This window comes from Plecotus auritus, assembly GCF_963455305.1.
Source record: "Plecotus auritus genome assembly, chromosome: 5".
NCBI lineage: Eukaryota > Metazoa > Chordata > Mammalia > Chiroptera > Vespertilionidae > Plecotus > Plecotus auritus.
The window spans coordinates 169,882,037-169,905,543 of NC_137776.1; the positions used below are offsets into that span (position 1 = coordinate 169,882,037).

At 43.0% G+C, this 23,507-nt stretch overlaps 2 protein-coding genes across 2 annotated transcripts in view; one reads left to right on the forward strand and one right to left on the reverse strand.

The window, feature by feature from the left end:
- MORN5 (MORN repeat containing 5) overlaps positions 1–8,286 on the reverse strand; it is a 23,767-nt gene extending 15,481 nt beyond the window's left edge. Inside the window, exons 1-4 of the mRNA XM_080668597.1 lie at positions 8,093–8,286; positions 6,179–6,326; positions 4,317–4,428; positions 2,563–2,694 (exon numbers count right to left, since the gene is read on the reverse strand). Of these exons, the coding sequence (XP_080524723.1) occupies positions 2,563–2,694; positions 4,317–4,428; positions 6,179–6,326; positions 8,093–8,139 (439 nt within the window). The 5' untranslated portion in view covers positions 8,140–8,286. The remainder of the gene's footprint in view (positions 1–2,562; positions 2,695–4,316; positions 4,429–6,178; positions 6,327–8,092) is intronic.
- On the forward strand, positions 8,272–22,265 carry NDUFA8 (NADH:ubiquinone oxidoreductase subunit A8). The gene is made up of 4 exons (XM_080668595.1): positions 8,272–8,471; positions 14,142–14,305; positions 17,652–17,817; positions 21,901–22,265. The coding sequence occupies exons 1-4, from the start codon at positions 8,421–8,423 to the stop codon at positions 22,036–22,038; spliced, it is 519 nt and encodes a 172-aa protein (XP_080524721.1). The 5' UTR covers positions 8,272–8,420; the 3' UTR covers positions 22,039–22,265.
- Positions 22,266–23,507: the final 1,242 nt, after the last annotated feature.

The window sequence follows — 23,507 nt, forward strand, 5'->3', positions numbered from 1 at the left end:
GGTTCACAATAAAATTGAGATGAAGGTGCAGAGATTTCCCATATACTTCCTGTCTCACACATGCAGAGCCTCCCCCATGACCAACATCCCCCACCAGAGCTGTATATTTGTTACAAATGATGGACCTATGTTGGCAGATCACAAGTACCCAAAGTCCATAGTTTATATTAGGGTTCACTCTTGGTGTTGTACATTCTATGGGTTTGAATAAATATACTGTATAATGGCATGCATCCATCATTATAGTATACACAGTATTTTCAGTGTCCTAAAAATTCCTGTGCTCTGCCTATTCATGCCCCTACATGCTTTTTAAAGTTTATCATTAAGCATAGCTTTTGCCCACAGGATTCTGGCAACATAAAATCTGATTCCCCAGCCACACCATATTTTTACATGCCTCTGTGTCTTTGTACATGCTATTCCCTCTGCCTGAAGTATCTCTTCAAAACATTCCTGTTTATGAACTCCTTACTCATCTTTAAGACCCATCACTTCTGGCACCATTTTTTCTGACTGACACCCTCCACCACCTCGGCCAGGTGATTAGTTCTCCCTCCTCAATACCCTTTCATCCTCCAGGACTTCCCCGACCAGGGCCCATATCTCATTATATTGTGATTGTATGTTTCTGTGTCTATCTCCCCCACTAGACTGTGAATCTCCTTGGGACCAGGATGTCACCTCAGTGAGATAAGAATAGAATATAGTTCAAACCTAAAAAGCTGAAAATGAATCAGTTGCATTGCACCACAACTGAAGAACAATTATACCAACACAGAATTCCCAAAATATGTCCATGGAACCCTAGTTCTATAAAAATGCTCCCAATTAATTTATAGAGTGCGGTAGAGGGGACACTGTCTTACTGTGTAAATTTCCCAATGGGGAGAGGCTGCTCTCAGACAGGCCTTCTGGTCTACCTGGCAGTTTCTTTCTCCTTATGGAGCTGAGTTTCTTGATCTGGATCTTTAGAGAGACTATCAACCTCTTAAGATTACATGCAAAATACGTTTGTGTGTGTGTGTGTGACATGTATGCTTGTGTATGTGTGCATGTCTATACATTTTTCTAGGAGGAGGTCCATAGTTGTTATTCCTAGTGAGTCTGACTCTACACAAGAGAAAGGTTAGGAATCACTGTGTTAAAGGAAAATGCTCATGTTCTTACTTGTACAGGGTGTCCCAAAAATATATACATACTTTAACAGCTGATGATTTCTGTTACATTTTGAAAATAAAATGTATTTTAATAAACACTGCCTTTATAATTATTCAGTGTGTATACATTTTATTTTTGGATACCCTGTGTATTGGCTTCTTGCTAGTCTGGTCACTGTCAGTCAGTCCTTCTCAGCTAGTGTTCACTTACCAAATTGAAGTTCTGGAACCTCCAAGGTACTCCCCTGGCTGAGGGGCCACCAGTCCTCTTTGACCACATGGTATCACTCACATCTAGGCCTTTAGCTGTGATGTCTCCTTTTGCTGGAAAGCCTCTCCCTGTGTCTTATGATCAACTCACAATTATTCTTTGGGTCTCAGCTTAGCTGTCATTTCCTTCTTGAGACCCTCTTCAAATTTTCAACTCTGGATTCTTTGTGCTCCCACCAAAGTATTCCCACCTCTCCGGCCCCACCCCCTATCTAGGGCCATGTCGTGCTTATTCCATGATGTAGTCAGCTGTTTGTAGGAATTGTCTGCTACCTGTCCAACTATAAACTCCATGAAGGAAGGGGTTTGTGTCTAGCTTTTCCATGTTTTGCTGCCCACACCAAGCATAGTGTCTAGCATACAGTAGGTGTCCACTAAATACTAGTTGAAGGGGACCATGCAAAAGTAAGTACCTTAGCCTGGCCGGTGTGGCTAAGTGATTGAGCATTGGACGTGTGAACTGGGAGGTGGCTGTCCGATTCCCAGTCAGGGCACACGCCCAGGTTATGGGCTTGATCCCCAGTGTGGGGCATGCAGGAGGCAGCCAATCAATGATTCTCTCTCATCATTGATGTTTCTCTCTCTCCCTCCCCTTTCCTCTCTGAAATCAATAAAAAAATATTTTTTAAAAAAGTACATTAAGGCCGAAACCGGTTTGGCTCAGTGGATAGAGCATCGGCCTGCGGACTGAAGGGTCCCAGGTTCGATTCCGGTCAAGGGCATGTACCTTGGTTGCGGGCACATCCCCAGTGGGAGGTGTGCAGGAGGCAGCTGATCGATGTTTCTCTCTCATCGATGTTTCTAGCTCTCTATCCCTCTCCCTTCCTCTCTGTAAAATATCAATAAAATATATTTAAAAAAATTTAAAAAAAAAGTACATTAAGCCTTTCGGTGCTATACTTATGTGCTGTCACAGTCATACCACTAATGTCCTTTCACTCACTCTGTGACTGTGTATAGAATTGATAGTTTAAGATTTTCAATTATTGAAACATTCAGATAATCAGTGTTTGTCTTTTATTGGCAACATTTCCTTTCTCATCCAATGCATGTGTGCGCACACACATGCACAAACCTGCGTGTGGATGAGAGAAGAGAGAACATGTGCCACAGGGTGTCAGAATAAACATACCGGCATTTCGCAGAAAGTGATTGTTATAGTCCCTGACGACCCTTGTTTTCGGGTTGTAGAAGCCATCTCCACAGTCATAATAGCCTGTAGGGATTTTTCTAGGTGGGTCCATATTGGAGAGTTGAGAGATACCTTGAAAGGATAAATGATGGATAATTAACTCACCACCAAGGCCAAATTCAAACCCAGCCTCTGCCAAAGTCCACTTTGGGCCAGTTGCTCATGTGAATATTGGTACCACTGTTGGACTAAACACTCCCCATTGAGGGCCAGGAGCAAAAGCAGCAGGAGCAGTGGCCTAGAGCAGTGTCCTAGAAATGTCTCAGTGAGGGGGCGACTTAGGAACTGGACCCCATCTCTTTTCTTTGACCCCATCTTCCATTTCTAGGGACACCAGATAAGAACACATTTCCGGAGTCCGAGAGACCCTGAGGGTGCCTCCGAGTTGGCCATATGGATAGAAGGCATGTAAGGAGAGGAATGGCATTCAAGGTGCTGGCTGAGGCCAGAGCAGGTGCTTACACCTCACTCAGAGGCCCATGGAGTCAGGCATGTATAAAGAAGAACAGAAGGAAAGAAATGGGCCAGGTGGGCAGGGATAAGGTAATAGAGAACCTGACTCTCACCCAAATTACCATCATAGCTGCCATTTATTGCTTATTATGTGCCAGGTATTTGGCTAAGCGCATGACTCCTACTATTTCACTTCATTCTCACAGCAATCCTGTGGCCCTGTTTTACAGATAAGAAAACTGAGGCTCCAAGAGGTCAAGTGACTTGCTAGGAAGATTATCCAGCAAGGAAGCGGGTAGATACCCAGTTTGTAACCTGTACATTAAGTTTCTGCTATCAGGGGAGGAGAGGGCCTCGGCACGACACCCAGGACTGGGGATACTGGAACCACCACGAGGGAAAGAGGAGCTGGTGCATCTTTTAGGTCATGTTGCACATCTTGGAATACGGAGGCCTGAGCAAAGGGGACAGGGTTGGGATGAATAACTTCCTGGGTTTCATTTAATTTGTGGTTCTTGTAATTCCCTGTCCTCTGGACTGAGGCCTAGATGCCCACTGAGCATGTCCCCATGCTCAGAGCTCAGGGTCCTGCACACTGTTGGCTCTCCTATGTTGGTTAAAGATGATCACTAGGTACACCATGGACTAACAATTACTGAGCGCATTCTCCATGCCGAGCACTTTCTAGCCATTCTCTCCCTGACGCCTCTTGCACGTGGCCATCTCCCAGATGCTCAGAGAGGTGAGGGGGCAGCCCGAACCCTCTCCCTGCCCTAACAATGCCTGCCCTGGCACTGAGGGGAGGCTGTTGGAGAGGTCTGCAGGGTGCTGAGTGACTTGGGAAGGAAGTGGGTGCTTAGGATCAAGCTGCTCTGCTGGGAGTCACAGGAGGAGAGGGAAGGGTGCAGGGAAGGTCATCACACTGCCTTCAGGTCTGAAGAGGCCCAGCTTTGGCCAAACCAGCTGCTGTGTGAGAGCTGGGGGCCTGTGGCCGGGGCGCTCTTTGCCTCTAGGCCTCTGTTTGGGTGAAGAGCCCATGACAAAGTCCAGGCCCCGTCATCACTAACCCAGGAGGAGCCATTGATCAGTTTCTCAAGTGGCCCCAGATCCTGGCTCTTTTGTGTTCTGTGGCCCCTGCTCATTTCCTCCTCTCCTTTGGGTTACTTCAACAGGCTACGGCCCACTTATTAAAAACTGCCCTTCATCTCCCTCTCAGTTTGGGAGTGAAGGAGCCTGGGTACCTGTAGGCTTCAAGCCATGGCAGATCTCGGTGTAAAACCTCCGGTCGTAGCCGTCACAGTAATGCCAGTTCTTTGCGTCATACTGCAGTCCGTCGGAGAAGGTGTACGTGCCCTGGACAATAAGGAGCACAAAGACAGATCTGAGAAAACCCTTCTTTAACCAAGAAGGACAGACACCAAGGGAAGAGGTGACTGCCCAACGGCCACAGAAAAGATGTGATGACTTTCACAGATGATGAGAAGAAATGGATGTACAGTGCTGAGCTTGGTGCCTGGCACTCAAAATATGACTAAATGTGACCTTGGGCAGATGACCTACCCTCTCTAGCCCTTCGTTCCTTCCTTTGTACAATTAGGATAACAATAGTACATATTTAATAGGGTTGATTCAGTGAAATTCAAGGAAATAGTAGATGCAAAGCATTTAGCACAGTGCCTAGCATGTAGTAAGCACTCAATAGGTGTTTAAAGTTATTATAACTCTTTTATTGTTATCAAAACTCAAAAGGTCAGAGCCATCTGTCACAGTCCTTTGTCCAAACAAATCTATTCTGCTTTTGCTGCTTTAGTGCTAAAGGAAGCCCCAGGATGCAGACACCGCATTGGCCTGAGCATCAGGAAACACTGGTGGAAATTCCAATACTATTAACTCACTGTGTGACCTTGGGTAAGTCACATCCCCTTCCTGGGGCTTAGATTCTTTAAGCTATAAGACAAGGAGTGTTTCTTAATCTTTTTTAGGTCATGAGCCAGCCCCATACACACCCTTGGTGAGACCGATGAAAGTTATAGATCCTTTCCCCAGAGAAAAATATAGTCCTATACACACATGACTTTTCTATATAAATCAGGAGCTTTCGCTGGCTCCCTGAATTCTATTTGTGACCCACAAATTCCAGGTTAAGAATCCTTGGATTAGATGATTTAACATGATAGTATAATGGTGGTGGCAGTAACAGCTAACACTTATTGAGTGCTTACTGTGTGCCAGATACTGAGCTAAGCGCTCACATATACTGCTTCATTTACTCTCACAGCCATCCCAGGAAGTGCCTGATACTATTGTGACAGGCTGAATAATGGTCCCCAAAGACACTCACATCTAATCTCTGGAACCTGTGAATATGCGGACTGTACGTGGGAAAGGGGACTTTGCAGATGTCCTTAAATTAAAGATCTTGAAGTGTCGAGATTATTCTGGATTATCTGGGTGGGGGGCCCAATGTAGTCACCAGGGTCCTTATAAGAGGGAGGCAAGAGAGTCAGAGTGATAGAAGATGAGGTCATGACAAAAGCAGAGGGAGAGGAGATGCAATGATGGAAGCAGAGGTCAGAGTGATGGGTGGCCATGAGCCAAGGAATGCAGGCAGCTTTTAGAAGCTGGAGAAGGTAAGAAAATGGATCCTCCCACAGAGCCTTCAGAAGGAATGCCGTACTGCTCACCTGTTTCAGACTTCTGACTCCCAGAACTGTAAGACACATGTTTCTGTTGTTTTAAGGCACTGACTTCGTAGTGATTTGTAACAGCAGCAATAGGAAATTAATACAACTCATCCCCAATTTATTGGGTAAGGAGCATGAGTCTCAAAGGGGAAGTCATGGGCTCAAGGTCACACAGTTAGTGGCTTAACAGGATTCAAATTCATCATGGCCTAACTCATCAGGGCCTCTCCAGGGGCCCTTCTGGATCCAGAGGGAGAAGATCCCAGATCCCTGGATGTCAAGAGGAGGCACCAGATAGAGAAAGAAGGGTCGTGTGTGTGTGTGTGTGTGTGTGTGTGTGTGTGTGTGTGTGTGTGTGTGTGGTGCGAGTCCTCCTGTCTGAGGCTTTCTCCTCTGCAGTCCCCTCCCAGGCTAATTACCTTAACAGCCAATCCCTTTTCCCAAATGGCATCGTATCGGCTCCCATTGGGGAAGTACAGGGTTCCTTGGCCGTGAAACATGCCGTCCTTCATTTCCCCAACATATCTTGTTTCTGTAGGGAGGATGTATTCGGCATCACCCTCCATCCTGCAAGGACAAAGGAAATCACTGAGCCCTGTGTGGCAGCGGGAGGATCTGAGCCAGCAGGCACAGGAGAGCAAGGAGGAACCTAACCCTGGGTCCTCAGATGTTATCATCCCAGCAATATTCTGCTTAAAACCAAAAGTTTTGTTTTGTTTCCCTCAAAAGCTCAAAAATAAGACGAGCTGATGAAGGGAGGCAGAGTGTCATCTGTTCCTCCTCTTCCTCACAAAGAGGCTGTCCTGAAATATCCGTTATTCCTGGGAACATCCCTGGGTAGGCCCAGAGAGGGGAGGAGTTGGCCCGAGCCCACAGTAAGCACTGTGAAGCAGAGACTAGGGCCAGGTTTCCTGGCAGCTGGCTCTGTGTCTTTCCTGCTAAGACCAGCCCAACCCTACCCCTTGCACCACAAGTGGGATATTTGGAAAGGTATACAATTTGGACGGGTTACATGGGTCTGCTTAAGAAATATGCTTTCATTCATTCCTTTATTCATTCTCCATCCTTCTCCACTAGCTGGAAGTCACTGCTCCTAACTCTGAACTTCTTTAGGCTTTTGTTTGTACCTCTGTTGGATGCTTGCCCAGCAATTGTATATTTCATCTCTCCTATTTAATCAAAGCATCTAGAGGAAGGCCTTGGTATCCTCAACTCTTAGAATCATGTTTCTTCTTAAACGGATGGTCTATGAACATCTACCGAGTAAGAAATGAAAGAAACAGAAAGGTCAGTGAGATGACTGAATGGATGACAGATGCCACTGAGCCCCAGGCCCAAAGCGGGAAAGCACTGTGGTTAAAGCAGTTTCTGAGCCATGCAGACCTGGAGTCCAAGCCTGGCTCCACCTCTCTGTGCCTGTGTGACCTTGGGCAAGCTCCCTCACCTCTCTGAGCTAGTTTCTCATCTGCAAAATGGGGATAATGACAACAACCCCCTAAAGGTGTTGAGGTAATTAAATGATGGCTACAAAACTGTTGCAGAATGCCTGGCATATACTAAGAGCTCAAAAACTATTGTGCCTTTATTCTACCTTAAGTCTTCCTTCTTCTTCTACCTCTTTGCTTGAGATCACATAATTTCTTTTTTTTTTTTTAAGGTTTACATTTCCTTTAATTCTTGCTCTTGTACTCAGCTTATGATCAGGAAACATAAGTTAATAAACATGTATCCTTTTCTCTTTTTTTGCTTAATCCCATCACATAATTTCTAAGCATAATTTCCATCTAATCCTTCCCTGAGATTAGGTCCCCTTTTTATTACTGCAAATTGGACATCATTGTCCTTCTATAAACCTTCAACAGACATCTCCAGCTCACCCAAAATGGAACTCACCCTCTTCTCTTCCAAAGCAGCCCCTCCTCAGAGTTCTCAATTTTCATGAAATGTTATCAGAATTCTCCAGGTTCAAAGCTGGGAGCTGGGCACTGGGCTGGGACTGGAAGCAGTCTCTGAGTAGGACCATGAGCCAATCAGCTGCCAAGTCCTGGCAATGAAATCCCCAAACTGTTACATGTTTCTATTTCCTGCAGACCCACTGCCTCTGCCGTGGCCCAAGTATATATGAATGAATGTATCTCAGCTTTGACGCCTGAGCAAAGTTGCTTCACTTCTCTGGGTCTCATTTTACTGAACTGTAAAATGGGAATAAACAATCCTACCTGAAATTGTTGTTCTGAAGGTCAAAAGATATAAAGTTTGTGGAAGTGTCTGCTACAAGGTCCCTTTAAAAGGTACAAATGTTCAAGGCATAGTGAATCAAATGAGGCCCTTACCTCCCATCTACAAATTCTCCAATATATTCGCTCCCCGTGTACTGCATGGCGCCTGCTTGCTTATAGTTTCCAGGCCTTGGGAATCTGGAGTCTCAGTGTATACCGCCTCACTATGACAACCAGGAGGGGTGGGCGGAGCCAACGCGCTCGCTCAACTTCCTGCATTGCGCACGCTCCCTGGCTCGCAGAAGCGTAGAGCAGTGCGCCTGCGTGCCGCCAGCTGCTCATGCGCATGCGCTAGGTGGCCCTGGGCGGTCGAAAGGGGAGTTCAAGGAGACGGGGGCGACGCGGCTGCGGCTGCCTCGTCCGGGTCGGGGTTACCGACATCATGCCGGGGATAGTGGAGCTTCCTACTCTGGAGGATCTGAAAGTGGAGGAGGTGAGACTTGTCCGGGAGGCAGGCAAGCGGGGCATATGGCTGAAGTTTTCCGGTCCTGGGCCCAGCCCTGCTTTAATTCAGCGGACCCTGGGCCCAGGCTCCCTTACCCCCAACCCCCCCAACACAAACAGGTCAAACCCCCCTCCCCCCCAGCGCCCCTTCCTCAGCTCCGGGAGTCGCCACTCCAGCCCGCTGTGGCTCGAGAACTCTTCCCCCCTCCCCCACAGCGACCTGCTTCCTTACTGTGAGTTACAGTGGGTACTTTTTATTAAGCACCAACCAGGGGCACTTCACTTACTTTATGTCACTTAATACTCATACCTCCCTGCGAAGTAAGTATGCAACCCCGGCTGCTCACAGTCAAGGGAAAGAGAGAGGCACCTTAAAGTAGCATCATCGGTGCAGAGTGCATTAGAATGGAGGTAGAAACCCGCAGATAAAGGAGATGATGGTATTGGAGAGTGAAGTTGCTAACAGCCCTGGGAAGGTGTTCGGCAATAGGACATTTAAAGCACTCAGTTATTCAAGAGGTACTATTTGAATAATTACCGTATGAACATACACTGGAAAATAACAGGTAATGTCCCTGCCCTCATAGAGTTTTTAATCTAATAAGGAGAGAGACGTACGAGGAGCCAATTACAGTGTAGTTAGCGCTGTGAGAAGTGAAGACAGTATAATACTAATTATAGCAAACCTGAGCAAGCCTTTTCCAGATGCCAGGTGGGATTTCCGTGCATCCTTCCAGCAACACCGAGGAAGGATATAATTGGTCTCGCCATGTTGTAAGTTAGGAGCAGGTCATGAGAGAGGCAGGGATTTGCCCAAGGTCACCATGGCTAATAAGTGGACGAACAGGAATAGGAACCCAGCTCTGATTTTCAAAGCCATGCTTTTAAATGACTATTTTGGGCAGACCCTTTTCTATTTAGGAAGACAAGTGCTATTTGACGTGTCACTAGTGTTGGTGGGAAGCAGCAGTTGCTGAGCCGGAAGAGATACCTGGGCTGAGGCAGGACTGGGAAGCCACTTCCACAAGGCCAGACTAAGAATTTTGGACCTTATCCTATAAGTGAGGCGATGGGGAGAGGTAGGTTTTAAGGCAGAGGAGTGGCAGGATCTGGCAGAAGAAAAGATCAGGCCACATTGAAGGAGAGAACAGCAAGACTAAAAATTAATGTGCCAGAAATTATATCCCAGGCACTGTATTAAGTGTTTTACCTGCATTACTCCACTTAATCTTATATGGCTGTGACAATGGCAACTATTACTTTTCTCAGATGAAGAAATTTTTAGTTGTGTTCAGGGACGTCATCATCAAGTGAAATTTTCTAAAAGGTGGAGGGTGGGGGAGGGCGTTGAGTGCTGCCAACAGTCAATCTTTTGTTTCTTGCCCCACTGTGAAGCTGGCTTACAACTTGATGTGTTTTTCATTGGAACTTTAATTTGGTACAACAAACAACTGAGGTTTCACTTTCTGCAAGTATTCTATATCTGGAATAAATTTGCCTTTAGGCTTCACACAGTTAAATTGAGAAACAGGTAATCACATAAATAACTAAAATACAAGACAGTATAATTAAATGCTATGGAAGAGGGGCAGACATGGTTTAAGAAAAGAGAGTATGATTTGCAGTTGTAGCTAAATTCTAGGCCTAACTGCTCAGTTACCTTGATTAGCCACTTTTAGCATTTGCAGACACTGTTATTTTATTTGTAAGGTGAAGTGATTCCAGCTGTATAATTAATTTCCTGAGGCTATAAAAGGAACAGAGAAAACACTTCTTGGGCATAATGTAAGAATTATAAGCAGAGATGGAGTGAAAAGCTTTCTAAGTGAGGGTAGGAACTGAGCAAAGGTAAGGAGATGGGAAAAGGCAGGGGACCAACAATGGGTCCTGGGACCAGGGAGTTCAGTGTTCTGAGAGAACAGCAAGAAGTCCCCTTTTGAAGTGTCATGGGTATAGGGCTTGAAAGGTGATTTGGATCCGGAAGGCTTTGAGTAGTACCCCATAGGAAGTTCAGGCTTTATGCTTCTGTTAAACCCGAATCCTTCCAGGGTTTTGTTGTTAATTTGTTTCAATAGCAGAGTAAACTAAGAATTGTCTTTTAGGAAGATCACTCCAACAGTTCTGTGAAGAGTGGATTGAAGAGAAGACAAGAAAAAGAGGGAGACTAGTCTTGGTGGCTAGTTATGTTGACCCCAACATAATTAGTGACTGTTCTTACAGAGAGGAAAACAAATTTGTCTAGAATTGATCAGACTTAGCCAAAACTTAGGTATCAGAAGCAGGAAAGGTTGAGGAATCAATGTCAGATTTGCAACCTGACATTGGGACTGAGGAAGCCAGAAGGAGGATGAGGATGAGAGGCAAGTTAAACACATTTTGGACCTCACTGACTTTGGAGTTATGGTATACCCTATGGAGAAGGTAGTCAGAAGCGTGGGCTGGAAGATCCTTGTACACATTGACAATTTTCAGTGAAAAATACAAGCTAATACTTACGATGTGCTTTCTATGTGCTAGGCACTGTTCTCAATATATTAGTCATAACAGTTCTATCAAATAGGTACTATTATCCTTCATTTTACAGAAATTAAGTAAAATATAAGTCATAGTATAAATTAAGTACTATAAAAAGAGGCGCTGACTTGTTTAAGGAAGAGAGAACAGGACTAGAAGATTAGTTGTAGATTGTAAGACTTTTTCTGCCTCTTCCACACCTGCAGATGAGGTGTGGAGTGAGGATGTTGTGAGGATAAATGAGGAAGGAGGTTGAAGTTCTGTGTTCTCTGAGACAAAGGGAGCTGAATGAATTTGAGAGGGTATTCACGGTGAGCAGCTGTGAAAGGATGTTGTTTCTGTTAGAATTCATCAGTCTCAGTGAAGAAGCAGGTGAGGGGAGATGATGACATTCTGAAGTTCTGTGCCACCTTACTGATAGTGATATCATGGGAAGAGGCCTGGTTGGAGGTCATTCTCTGGATCCCAGTTCTGTGGTTGCCACTGACCTGCTATGTCAGCTTGAGCACATCTGTTTTTCCTCAGGATAGAGTTAATGTGTGGTTCTCACTCTTTATTTCCCTGTGATAGCATATGTTACATGCTCAGCAACATGGGTGTATCTAGATTTTGGTAGGACCTCGACTTTTATAGGAAAGTAAAGCAAAGAATTCCATTGTCTTTTAGGGCATGATAGCTAAGAAGGCATTTGAGTTACTAAATTAGCCATTTAAAGGTATTTTAAGACATTTGACGAAGAAATAAATATAGCTAACTTAATTTTTAAAATATATTAAGCTTTTAAAAAAAGTTTGCGTCTTGATTTTTATTTTTCCAGTTCTTTATAGGTAATATATCAAAACAAGTGTGTACCACTTAATTAACCTAAATAAACACTTATCAATACAAAATTTTACAGATTTTTAAATTTACTAGCATTGCCATAGCAAATTTCACTTATACTGTATCATAAGTAATTGCTTTGATAATTGTAACAATTGTAATATTAATAGACATGGTCATAACTATTTTCCTCTTCCTGTAGTATATAGATGAATTACTCTCTTCATCTTTCTTTGCCTTTTAGCTTAGTAATAATTTAAGCTAAGCTGGGTGAAATTCATAAAATAAAATTATATAATTTTTGTTATAGAAATAATAATTATAAAATTTTCACATAAAACTCAGTGGTATCATAAAACATAATACACTGTGACAGGCTAGATTTTATTCTAGATACAATGGGTCAGTTTTAGAAAATCTATTAATGCTCTACCTTACATTTATAGATTAATGAAAAGGAAACCTGAACATTTCAGTCTTTCCTGGTGGAGAAAACAACAGTAAAACAAAACCAATTAGGATTAGAAAGAAGCATTCTTAATGAGGAAAATCTAAACAACAGCATTCCAGACACCAGCAGCAAATGTCATTCCAAACTTTGAAGTTAAGAAAAAGGCGTGGATACTGCCACCATCGTTGTTCATCTGTGCTATCCTGGAGGTTTGGGTCCGAGCAATAAGATGGGAAAGAGAACAAGAAAGAAAGGGTAAATATCAGAAAAGAGAGGAAGCAGTTTCTATTTGTACGTAGAAATTTTTTCATTAATTCTCTTGAGTTTTGCATCAGAATTGACAAGAGTTCAGTAAGGTATAGCTAGAGAGAAGATGCAATGTACAAATAAGCAGTAACCAATTTGAAAATCTAATAGAAAAAAGATCCTTGTTTATTCCTTAGTTAAAGTGCTGAGGAATAAACAAGAAATGTGCGGGGTTCCTATATGAAGGAAACTAATTTTAACCAAAGGACACAAGAATGATGGAATAAACGTAGTGACATACTGCATTCTGGATGAGAAGGCATAATTCATGTATTCTTACCTTATTTGTAACTATTGTATCCCCAGTACCTGGCACAGAAGTGAATATTCAACAGTTACTTCTGCTAGACACTATTTTGGGTGCTTGGTGAACCAAAGTAAATGTTACAATTTCACTATAGTTTGACATCTTTATTGGATCTGTGTTGAAAAATCCATATCCTCTTGGACCTTACATTCTAGCAGTCACACAGGGTGACCTCTGATGCAAGCTTACATAAGATGATTAGAGAAAGACTCTGAGGTGGAAAATTTGAACAGAGATCCAATGATGTAAAAATGCTCTTTTAATTTAATATGTAACTAAATTTAATGCAGTTCCACTGCAATTTTTTTTTTTTTTTTTTTTTTTTTTTTTTTTTTTTTTTTTGGTGGAGGGCAGTGTTCGTCTGGAAGAATAGCCAAGACAATTTTGAGAAGGAATAATGGGAAGGATGGTCCTCCCAGACAACGAAGTGTTCTAATAAGTTACAGTAATTAAAACATTGCGGTACTGGCCCAAGAAAAGGTACAGAAAAGGCCAGCAGGGCCGTGGCTGCAGCAGCTGGTAGATAGGCCAGGTGCTGCGCAGTTCCTGTGAGCCGCTGTAGCTGCCCTGGTGCCTCAAAAAAGTGTTCTGGAATCAAGTGAGACTGACATAGTTGTAGGGATGCTACCTGGGATATACTCTATAATTTTTAAAAATTCACATTTTTTAGTACTTATTATTAGTAATAACTTGCTGGATGACATGATCGTACTGATGCTTTCTAGTCTCTCATCTTCTGTGATTCTGCAATCTTCTGGAAATTTTACATATCTTTCTACTATTAGATATATTCTACTATTCTAGTACCTGTATTAGGTAGGTATTAGCTAATATTCTTGTATACTCTGATATTCCATTACTTCTGATCCTGGAGAGGAGACTCATGAAAGCTTCCCAGGGTTGATTTCTCCCATTACGCCCCAGAAGCCTCCATCTTTCTTCAGAGCTCCCTTCTTTGTCATACAGACTAAGGATTCTGTTAGGGCTGCCATTTCCATGTCTAAATTGGGGATAGAAACATCAACCTAAAGAGATGGTCATGAAGGTGTATAAAGCCATGGATGTGAAAGAGCTTTCTGATCTCCAAAGCAATGTAGATCATCAAGGGTCACTAGGGCAGTCCCCTTGTCTTCACTTTTTTTGGCAAAGTCATAACAGCTATCTTTGTGTCCCCTCTGTTTTGAAGCCTGAGGTGAAGTTGAAGAAGCCATGTCCTAGTCACAGATCTGTGGTCTTTCTCCCATTGCTCCTTTCCCCAGGTGAAAGTCAGTTCAGCTGTGCTTAAAGCTGCGGCCCATCACTATGGTGCTCAGTGTGACAAACCCAACAAGGAGTTCATGCTGTGCCGCTGGGAAGAGAAAGATCCGCGGCGGTGTTTAGAGGAAGGCAAGCTTGTCAACAAGTGTGCTCTGGAGTTCTTCAGGTAAACATCTTTGCACATCAGTGCCTATTTGTTTGAACCATCCAGGTATATGTATCTCGGTGAACATCAGCTAATTAAAGGAAAGGATTATTTTTGGGACTAATGTTAGTAGGCAGAGCAAGTCTTTGAAATCAGAGAGACCAAAGTAAGCACACAATAACTGATAGTTATTTTTGTTATTTGTTTTTATTATTTGGGAAGTTTTTAATCTTCATGAATCTCAATTTCGAAATTATAGAATAATACCTATCTTATACAGAATTGTTAGGAAACATTTGAAAAGGCACATAAAAACAACTCAGCTCAGTGCTCACTAGCAGATATCCCTAGATTGTTATCATGGCCATTACTACAGAACACACAGGGTGGAAAGAAAAGTGTGCTCAGAGTCAAGTTTTGGGTAGGCCACTGTGCTTGATATTATAAGTAAAAAAATCCAAATTGTAGTTGTATAAAAATGTTTTAACAGCCATATTAATCAGATCTCTACTAAAAGGGACTGGAATTTAACGCCAAGGGATTTGGCTCATGCAACTGTTAAATCCAGAAATAGGACTGGCATTGGGCAGGGCTGGATTCAAGGCCTTAAATAATTTCACAACAACGTGATGTTTTTTCTTCTCCTCCCCCGATCTCTTAGTTCTGCTTTTCTCTGCCAAACTCATTTTCAAAGAGACTCTTTCCTTGCTATAGCAAAAATGGGCACCAGCTACTCCAAGCTGCTATGCCACTTGCTTAGCAGATGTAGACACAGAGTGCCAATTTTCCAGTAATATGAGCAGACCAGTAATACGGACTGAGTCTGATTGGCCTGGCTGGTTGACTTCATATGCTTATCTTTGAATTAGTTGTGTTGCAGGAGATAAAATGCTATGGTTGGTCTGGCCCGAAATGGGAGTAGACTTAGCTTCATCTAAACCACATTGCTGAGAGATAGGAAAGGGTTGTTTCCCAAAGGAAAATTAGAAGGATGTAGAAGAATGGGGAATGACTACTGGCTAGGCAAAACCCACAGATGTTTGCTAAAATGATGTTAGAGGGAAAAATCAAATTTTGTCACATAATAGCTGGTTTTCGTTTTTGTTTCTGCTGTCTTTGTCCACATGCAAAGATATTTTTGTGGTTAAAATAGTGTGTCTACATTTTAAAATTGATTTTTCACTTGAAACTGTTGGGAACATTCTTTCAAGTTGTTATATTCTCTTCATGGTCATCATTTTTACTGACTATATAATATTCTGTTGGTGGATAAACCAACCGCAATGTACTTGACCAATTCCTGTTATTAAACATCATTGTTGATTCCAGCTTTGATTGTTTTGGACAAAAGTGATTACCTTTGTGAGTAGGTCTTTTTCATTTTTAAATTAATTCTTTGACATAAATTTCCCAGCAGTGAGATTATTTTATAAAAGGCTTTAAACATTTTTACATCCTCAGCATTGTATCTTGGTATACCTCACCAGCATTACATATTGTTTAAATATTTGGTAGGTACAAAATGGTATTCTTGCTTGAATTTGCATTGATTTGATTGCTAACATTGCTTATTTTTGAATTTTTATTTATTTTTATTTTTTATTAAGCGTTTATTTGAGCCCAAACTGACTACATTGCCGGGAAGCAAGATCTCAAATGCTTCTAGGCTTTTTATTTTCTTTATTATTTTTTTAAAAATATATTTTATTGATTTTTTTTACAGAGAGTAAGGGAGAGGGATAGAGAGTTAGAATCATCGATGAAAGAGAACTATAGATCAGCTGCCTCCTGCACAGCCCCTACTGGGCATGTGCCCGCAACCAAGGTACATGCCCTTGACCGGAATTGAACCTGGAACCTTCAGCCTGCAGGCCAACGCTCAATCCACTGAGCCAAACTGTTTGGGGCCAGATTTTTTATTTTCTGAGAGACTTTGGCAAAGCATTTCTCCTTTGGCCCAGAGGTAGTACATTGACATGGGAAAAATTTGTGGGTTTTTTTTGTTTTGTTTTTTGTTTTTCTTTTTGAAGCGGGAAATATTTGGATTTCACGAGTTCCTGAGGTGTCTTAATTGCCTCCAGGAGAGGAAGTTCTCACTGCCCAAGTTGCTTGTTGTAGGTATTGGTAGATGACTATTGGGTTTGGGTGCCAGGGTGCCAGGGCCCAGAGCAGAGACTAAGTACCAGAGTAGTGGTGTGCAGACCTTCTTCTACAAAACTCCCACTGGAAACAGTAGCTCACTGACAGAGTGATGTGCAGTATCACTTGCGAATCACTTTTGTGCACCATGGAAATCCAGCCAGGTGAGGCTAGAGGTAAATCAGAAGAGTTCTCTAGGGCTTTCATAGTCCTTCCTTCCTGTTGCACACCCCATCACCCCCAAGGTTATACTTGTTATACTCAGAATAGCTGGAAAGGGTACATAAGAAACTGATACCAATGGAACCAAGCAGAAATACAAAGCAGATTTTTTTGTTTCTGTAGACCAGTGGTTGGCAAACCGCGGCTCGCGAGCCTCATGCGGCTCTTTGGCCCCTTGAGTGTGGCTCTTCCACAAAATACCACGGCCTGGGCGAGTATATTTTGAAGAAGTGGCGTTAGAAGAAGTTTAAGTTTAAAAAGTTTGGCTCTCAAAAGAAATTTCAATCGTACTGTTGATATTTGGCTCTGTTGACTAATGAGTTTGCCTACCACTGCTGTAGACCATCTCTGAGGCTCTTTTTGAGCCTTGATAAATAAGATTCCTATGTTGAGTGCAGCTAGAGTCTTGGAATATGACAAGCAAGTGGTTCAAAATTATTCTTTTGGGACAGGAGATGTTCTGCATTTCTTCCATGGCCTCAAATACGGCTTTTACATAAAAGAATGGTATTTTATTTTTGCTTTAGTTTGCATTTATTTGATTACTAGGAAAGCTGAATGGTAAGAGAAGGGGGATTCTGAAAAATAATTATTATGCTACTTTGCTTCTTTGTAGAGAGCACCAAATATAATTTAATTTTATTACTGACAAAAGTAATCTCTGATTTTTGTTTCGTGCATTAATAGAATGAGGACCTTGAGCTTTTGAGGAGTGTAGGGCATTTTGCCTCTAACCTGAATGCTCCCAGGATCTTCTGCTTGGTAGTTTTTGTATTTGCTTTTTATAATCTGTCTCCTTTGCCGTTATCTGTCCCCTCTGACTTCTGTCAGCATGCCCATCTCTGCTTATGCCTCTCTCTCTTCTAAACTTGCTAAGTTGATAATCTTTAGAATTGGATCTAAAGAATAAATAGGCTCCAAGTGAGGAGGTCTGTTCCTATTTCCCCCACATTTCTGTTTTTCATTGTTTTGCGAAGAGCCGCCCTAACCTACCCTTCTTTTCCAGGCAGATAAAGCGTCACTGTGCAGAACCTTTTACAGAATACTGGACCTGCATTGATTATAGCGGCCAGCAGCTATTCCGTCACTGTCGCAAACAGCAGGCAAAGTTTGACGAGTGTGTGCTGGACAAGCTGGGCTGGGTGCGACCTGACCTGGGAGAGCTGTCCAAGGTATAAAGGGTGTCCTGCTGGCAGCTCACTCTGCTCACTTTTTCACTAAGGGGAGCTTAAGGCAGGAGGTGGTCAGAAAAGCGTTCTCTGCAAGTACAGGTATGATGTGAGAAATCCAAATTTACCTAACAGGTTAATTAGGGAGTGATTATACCCAGTCCCGAAGGGAGTTTAACAGAGATGCTCCTTTAAATAGATCTTCCAGCATGTGCAGATTTGTTTGTGGGTAATTAGCTAATTGAAGAACAGAAGGGAGTAGATGAGGATAAACAAAGTGTTAGGGGACAGACACATTGTTGAAAACATTGAGGTTATGGTGGATTCATTGGGGAAATAGGACCAGGGTTATGCCGGATTTTTCAGGAACATACCTAAGTACATGCCTGTAGTTTAGACAGTAAGTTTCCTACCCTTTCTCCTGTATTTCCTATCTCAGTTGTGATACCACCACCTGTTGAAACATCAGAGCTGGAAACCTGAATGGCTTTTTTCTTCACTTCCACTCTTTCTCTCTTCTTCATACAGTCGTCATTCCTATAGATCAGCAGGAAGAATTTTTGAATCCTCTCAGTGTCCCCACTTCTTGGGCAGGAGTTCCTAACCTGGGCTACGTGAATTTCTGGGAAGGGAGGTAGATCAATTCGGATTTTAGAAGACACTGCATCCTCTGACATTGAAGAATTTAGGAAATAATTACATCTTCATGATAGGCATGATCTGTGTGGAAAATAAATCAAATGTCACTTTCTTTTTAAATACTTCTTAGGGGCTCCCTGTTGCCTGCCAGATAAAGTGTCCTCCCCATATCCTGGCATAAAAAGCCCTTTCTGATCTGACCCGTCCCTGCTTCTTGAGCCTCATCACCCTGCATTCCCTCTGGGACAGCATACGTACCAAGGCATGGAGGGAAAACTCAGGTTTTGAGTGGAAACATAGTAGATTTGAATCTCGGTTCCACTTTTTTTTTTTTTTTTTTTTTAATATATTTTATTGATTTTTTACAGAGAGGAAGGAAGAGTGATAGATAGTCAGAAACATCGATGAGAGAGAAACATCGATCAGCTGCCTCCTGCACACCTCCCACTGGGGATGTGCCCACAACCAAGCTACATGCCCTTGACCGGAATCGAACCTGGGACCCTTCAGTCTGCAGGCCGACGCTCTATCCACTGAGCCAAACCGGTTTTGGCACGGTTCCACTTCTTAATTGCTATAGGATCCCAAGCAAATTGCTTAAAATTTATTATCATATCAGATCTGGCACCTGTGTTAATCCCTAGTTTTCTGTGAGGATTAAGTTAGAGAGCTCATGCGAATCTCTAGCCTCGTGCTGGGCACACAGACCAACAGTTACTGTCCGTTTCCTTCTGTGAGTGTATATTGTCTGTGGTCTTAAGCTCAGTGTCATAAGAAGATGGATGGCTTAGCAATTTGTTTTTGTTTTTAGTTTCTGGCTTGATTATTTTACTTCAGATACCTTCTTTTGCTGCACTGAACAAATTATTTTTAATAGTTGATAATTCTAAGTTGGAAAGAGGTGGAACTTACATATTTAATAATGAAAACTACCTTTTCTCATTTCTGTCTTTCATGAAGAGAGAATTAACAAATCATGCTGTTAAGAAAGCATATTTATTTAGGAGTCTGTGTGTTAACATTTTTTTTTTTTAAATATTTTATTGATTTTTACAGAGAGGAAAGGGAGAGGGATAGAGAGTTAGAAACATCGATGAGAGAGAAACATCGATCAGCTGCCTCCTGCACACCTCCCACTGGGGATGTGCCCGCAACCCAGGTACATGCCCTTGACCGGAATCGAACCCGGGACCCTTCAGTCCGCAGGCCGACGCTCTATCCACTGAGCCAAACCGGTTTCGGCAATGTGTGTTAACATTTTTAAAACCCTAAAAAAATATTGTTTCCTTTTTTCAAAAGTTATTTCTTTAAGGGGATTATCAGTTTTAGTTATGCTGAAATCAGTATCCAGTCTCCTGTCAGCTGGACAAAACCTGACTTTTAGCTTCATTTACTTTTCTTTTTTCTTTTTTTAATCCTCACCTGAGGATATTTCCCATTGATTTTCCAGAGAGAGAGTGTGGAAGAGAGAGGGAAAGACAGAGAGAAATATCGATATGAGAGAAACACGTTGGTTGCTTACCTCCTGTACGCACCCTGACCCGGGCCCAGGCCAGGGAGGAGCCTGCAACCTAGGTACATGCCTTTGACCGGAATCAAACCTGTTCCCCTAGTGATTTCTACCCATTTGTCAAGTCTCAGCTCTCATGTCATGTCCTTTGAAGTTTCTGACTCTCCTAGGAAGAATTGCTCTTTCACCCGTGATCCTATCATCCTGGTAATAGTAATATTGAAAAGGACTTATGGAGCACCTGCTGTTTATACATCAGGCACTTTCTGTATATGATCCTAATAACCCTGTGAGCTCATAGCCCCATTTTAGAGATAAGAAATTGAAGGTTATGTAGGCTGCTCAAGGTCATTTACCTAGGAATTCATTTAGCCACATGCTTCTGCACCTTTTTTCTTTTGAGTGTGGTGCAGAAGAGGAAGTTGTTATTGTTCTTTCCACAATCATTTGTCTTTTAAAGGGTTCTTTTATTGCTTTCAGTTTGAGAAAGATTTTTCTCAATTTATTTCAGAGATGAGAATAAAGGAGCTTCAAATGCCAGCTGGGGGCATTTGGAATTACTCTCTCCAGCAGTAAAGAACCATTATCGATCTCTAATTACAGCACAGAGATGAGAACACTGTTTTAAAAACAAACAAAAGAAAACTCTGGACTTGTAGTCAGAAGATTTGGGTTCTGGCACCAGCTCTGACATTTACCGTGTACTTTTATCTTAGGCAAGTCAGCCTCCCTGTCCTCATCTGTGACCTAGAGATAATAATGCTTTGTAGGGTAGTTATAGTAATAATTACTAATTGTGTACATGAAAGCTCTGTTCATGATATAGGAAGACTAATCTGGTCATGTTATGTGGAGTGACTTAAGAGTTCAGACCACTAGATAACTAGACAGTAACTGTGGCCTTGTTGTGTCTGTCTTCTCTGGGCCTACCTCCTCATCTTTAAAATGAGAACAGTTTCTGCTGGGTTTTCAATAGAGATTTTTGTGACCATCTCAGGGGATAATGTGAGTGTAAACACCTTCCATCTCTCTCCCTGTTCTATAGTTCAGTGCTCCACCCTCTCGCCTGGCCTGTGAGCTCAGCTCTCCACTTCTGTCCACTTTAGCTTCTACATCTTTCAGCCTGCAGATGTGATTGAGTTACTTCCCTGCTTCAGGTTACCGTCAGGTTAAAATTCAAACACCTTGGCGTATCCTACCCTTCATCATCTGGCCCCTGCCTACCAGTGTAGCGTGCTATGGAAAAGCACAGGCTTTGGACACAGATCTGGCTTTGAGAATTAGCTAGGTAGCCCCAGTGAGCTCTGCAAAATACCCCAGGGTGTGAGAATGAGGTGGAACAATGTGCCCAGCATCGTTTCTACAGCACTGGGTGGTGGTTAGGTGGGTGCTCCGTTTTCCTCCACTCTCCATGCAGCCTTTGCTTTGGCCATTCTAAAGACAGGCCTCTCTGCCTTCATATGGACTGTTTGTTTACTGGGAATCTTCCTAATCTTCCTGCTGGCTCCTGGTCATCCTTCAAGATTAAGCTAAATGTTGCTCCCTGCCCTCCCCCCTCCACCCCCCCCCCCCGGACGGTTTAGGTGTGTGCAGTCCTTGCCATCGTAGCACTGGGTTTGTGTCTCGGTTACCGTAATTCCGTTAGGAAGTCGTGGTTGATTTTCTTGTCTGGCTCCCTCACTAGACTGAGCCCCTTGATAACAGTGTATATCTTGTTCCCATCTGTGTCCCGAACTTCTGCCATGTGGAGTGACACAAAGTGAGCCGTCTTAAATGTTTACTCAAGGGTTAAATGAGTCTAAATGTGATTTGCTGGCACTCAGAGAAGAGGAGTAGTTGGGGCCGAGAAGCAGAGAGGAAACAGTGGGAGGCACCTGGGTCACAGACCACTCCACCTGACTTTCACCTTTGCGTCTTTTCCTCTTTACCCCTCGCAGGTCACCAAAGTGAAAACAGATCGACCTTTACCGGAGAATCCCTATCACTCAAGAGCGAGACCAGAGCCCAACCCTCCGATAGAAGGAGATCTGAAGCCTGCCAAATATGGCAGCCGCTTTTATTTCTGGACCATGTAAAGATGGGTCCATGGCCCACATTCAGACAATGGATGAAAACTCACATGCAGTTAGCATCGACTGATAGAGTTCTTTCCGGGATCACAAACATTAACAAAAAGTTAATTTATGTGACTTGGCAGTTATTCTATACCATTTCCTGGCCATTAAAAAATTTAAAGGAAACAGTTGTATTTTATTATGTTTTATATAACCTTTTGGCCTTTAAAGATGACTTCCCCTTGTGTTTTCTCCTTGTGGTCCTGCCTGTTCCTCTCTCTTTGCTTTAAGTAGGCATTTGCCAATGTGGCAATTCGATGGTAGAGAATGAGTATGATGGAAAGGCTTTGTTACCTGAGACAGCTGCTTGGGGAAAGGAGGGGGAAGGTGTTCACACATTTTGGAGTCGACTCTCTTTCCCATCTGACCTCTGAAATAGATTTCCTTAAAGGTCATACAAGGGGAGCGTCCAGCGTAGGAGAAGCAAAGAAATGTTTGAGCCTGTGACTCAGGCCACGGGAGGGGCCTCCTGGCTGAGTCCTAGGCAGTTTTGCTCAGGGTTTCTTAAAGAACCAAACTTCCACCACTTCCCCTTGATATCCCATCCTCAAGCATTATAACCCAGATGTTTTTCCTGATAGACCAGGGAGGTGGACGCTGAGCTCTCAGCTCCAAAGCCAGGAAGTCGGGAGGTCTGAGTGTCAATTCCAACCTTGGGTGTGTTCCTTAACCTCTTGTGAGAGGTTGAATTTGAGGACAAACTAAAGGGAACATGCTTATCTACCTCCTGAGCAGGTTAAAGCCACAAGTATTTATAAAACTCTGGTTCAAAGCCCAATTATGTCTTTATTTTCCCCTTTCATTCAGTTTCTTTTTCACTAGTAGGCTATTTCCTCTCCATCTGACTAGGTCACTTTACACCTGGTTGTGGCTTGAAATTGCATACGACCCTGCATGTCATTTCAACTCCCAGGGCGTGGGTTTCCAATGTGCAGAGTTCAAAAATGTGAAGTCATCGCATAAGAGTCTTTCTGAAGACCGTTCCTACTCCCCTTCTAGGTAGTCTAAGTGGGGAGTTTGCTGGGAGGCCTTGGGTGGATGAGGTGCAGGACCCGTTGCCCCAAGTGTTCGGACACTAAAGACAAAGCACTGCATGGTCTGCTTTCCTCTATCCTCACCCTGTTTGACCCCACAGTTGGGATCATTTTAGGTGACCCTACTCCCTCCTATTCTGCCAACATTCCTTGCCAGCTGCCTTTGCCTCATTCTCCAATTTAATGAAGAAAAATAATTCTTCATTAAAGAAAAGGTTCTTACATTTATAAAACAGCTACAGCAACATCCATTAACCTCTTGGAGGCCAAGTAATTGGAAGTCACCTCTGATGTGAAAGTTTGGAGATGGCTCCAAGTTGGCATTTACATGATACGTCTAGCTATGTGTTGCTTCCTAGGTCTCTTCTGCAAAGGAAACTGGGGCTTGCATTGTGT

Coding starts and splice junctions, on each gene's coding strand:
- NDUFA8 (XM_080668595.1), top strand. CDS start 8,421: ATGCCGGGGATAGTGGAGCTTCCTACTCTGGAGGATCTGAAAGTGGAG. Junction 8,472..14,141: donor AGGATCTGAAAGTGGAGGAG/GTGAGACTTGTC, acceptor TCCTTTCCCCAG/GTGAAAGTCAGTTCAGCTGT. Junction 14,306..17,651: donor TGTGCTCTGGAGTTCTTCAG/GTAAACATCTTT, acceptor CTTCTTTTCCAG/GCAGATAAAGCGTCACTGTG.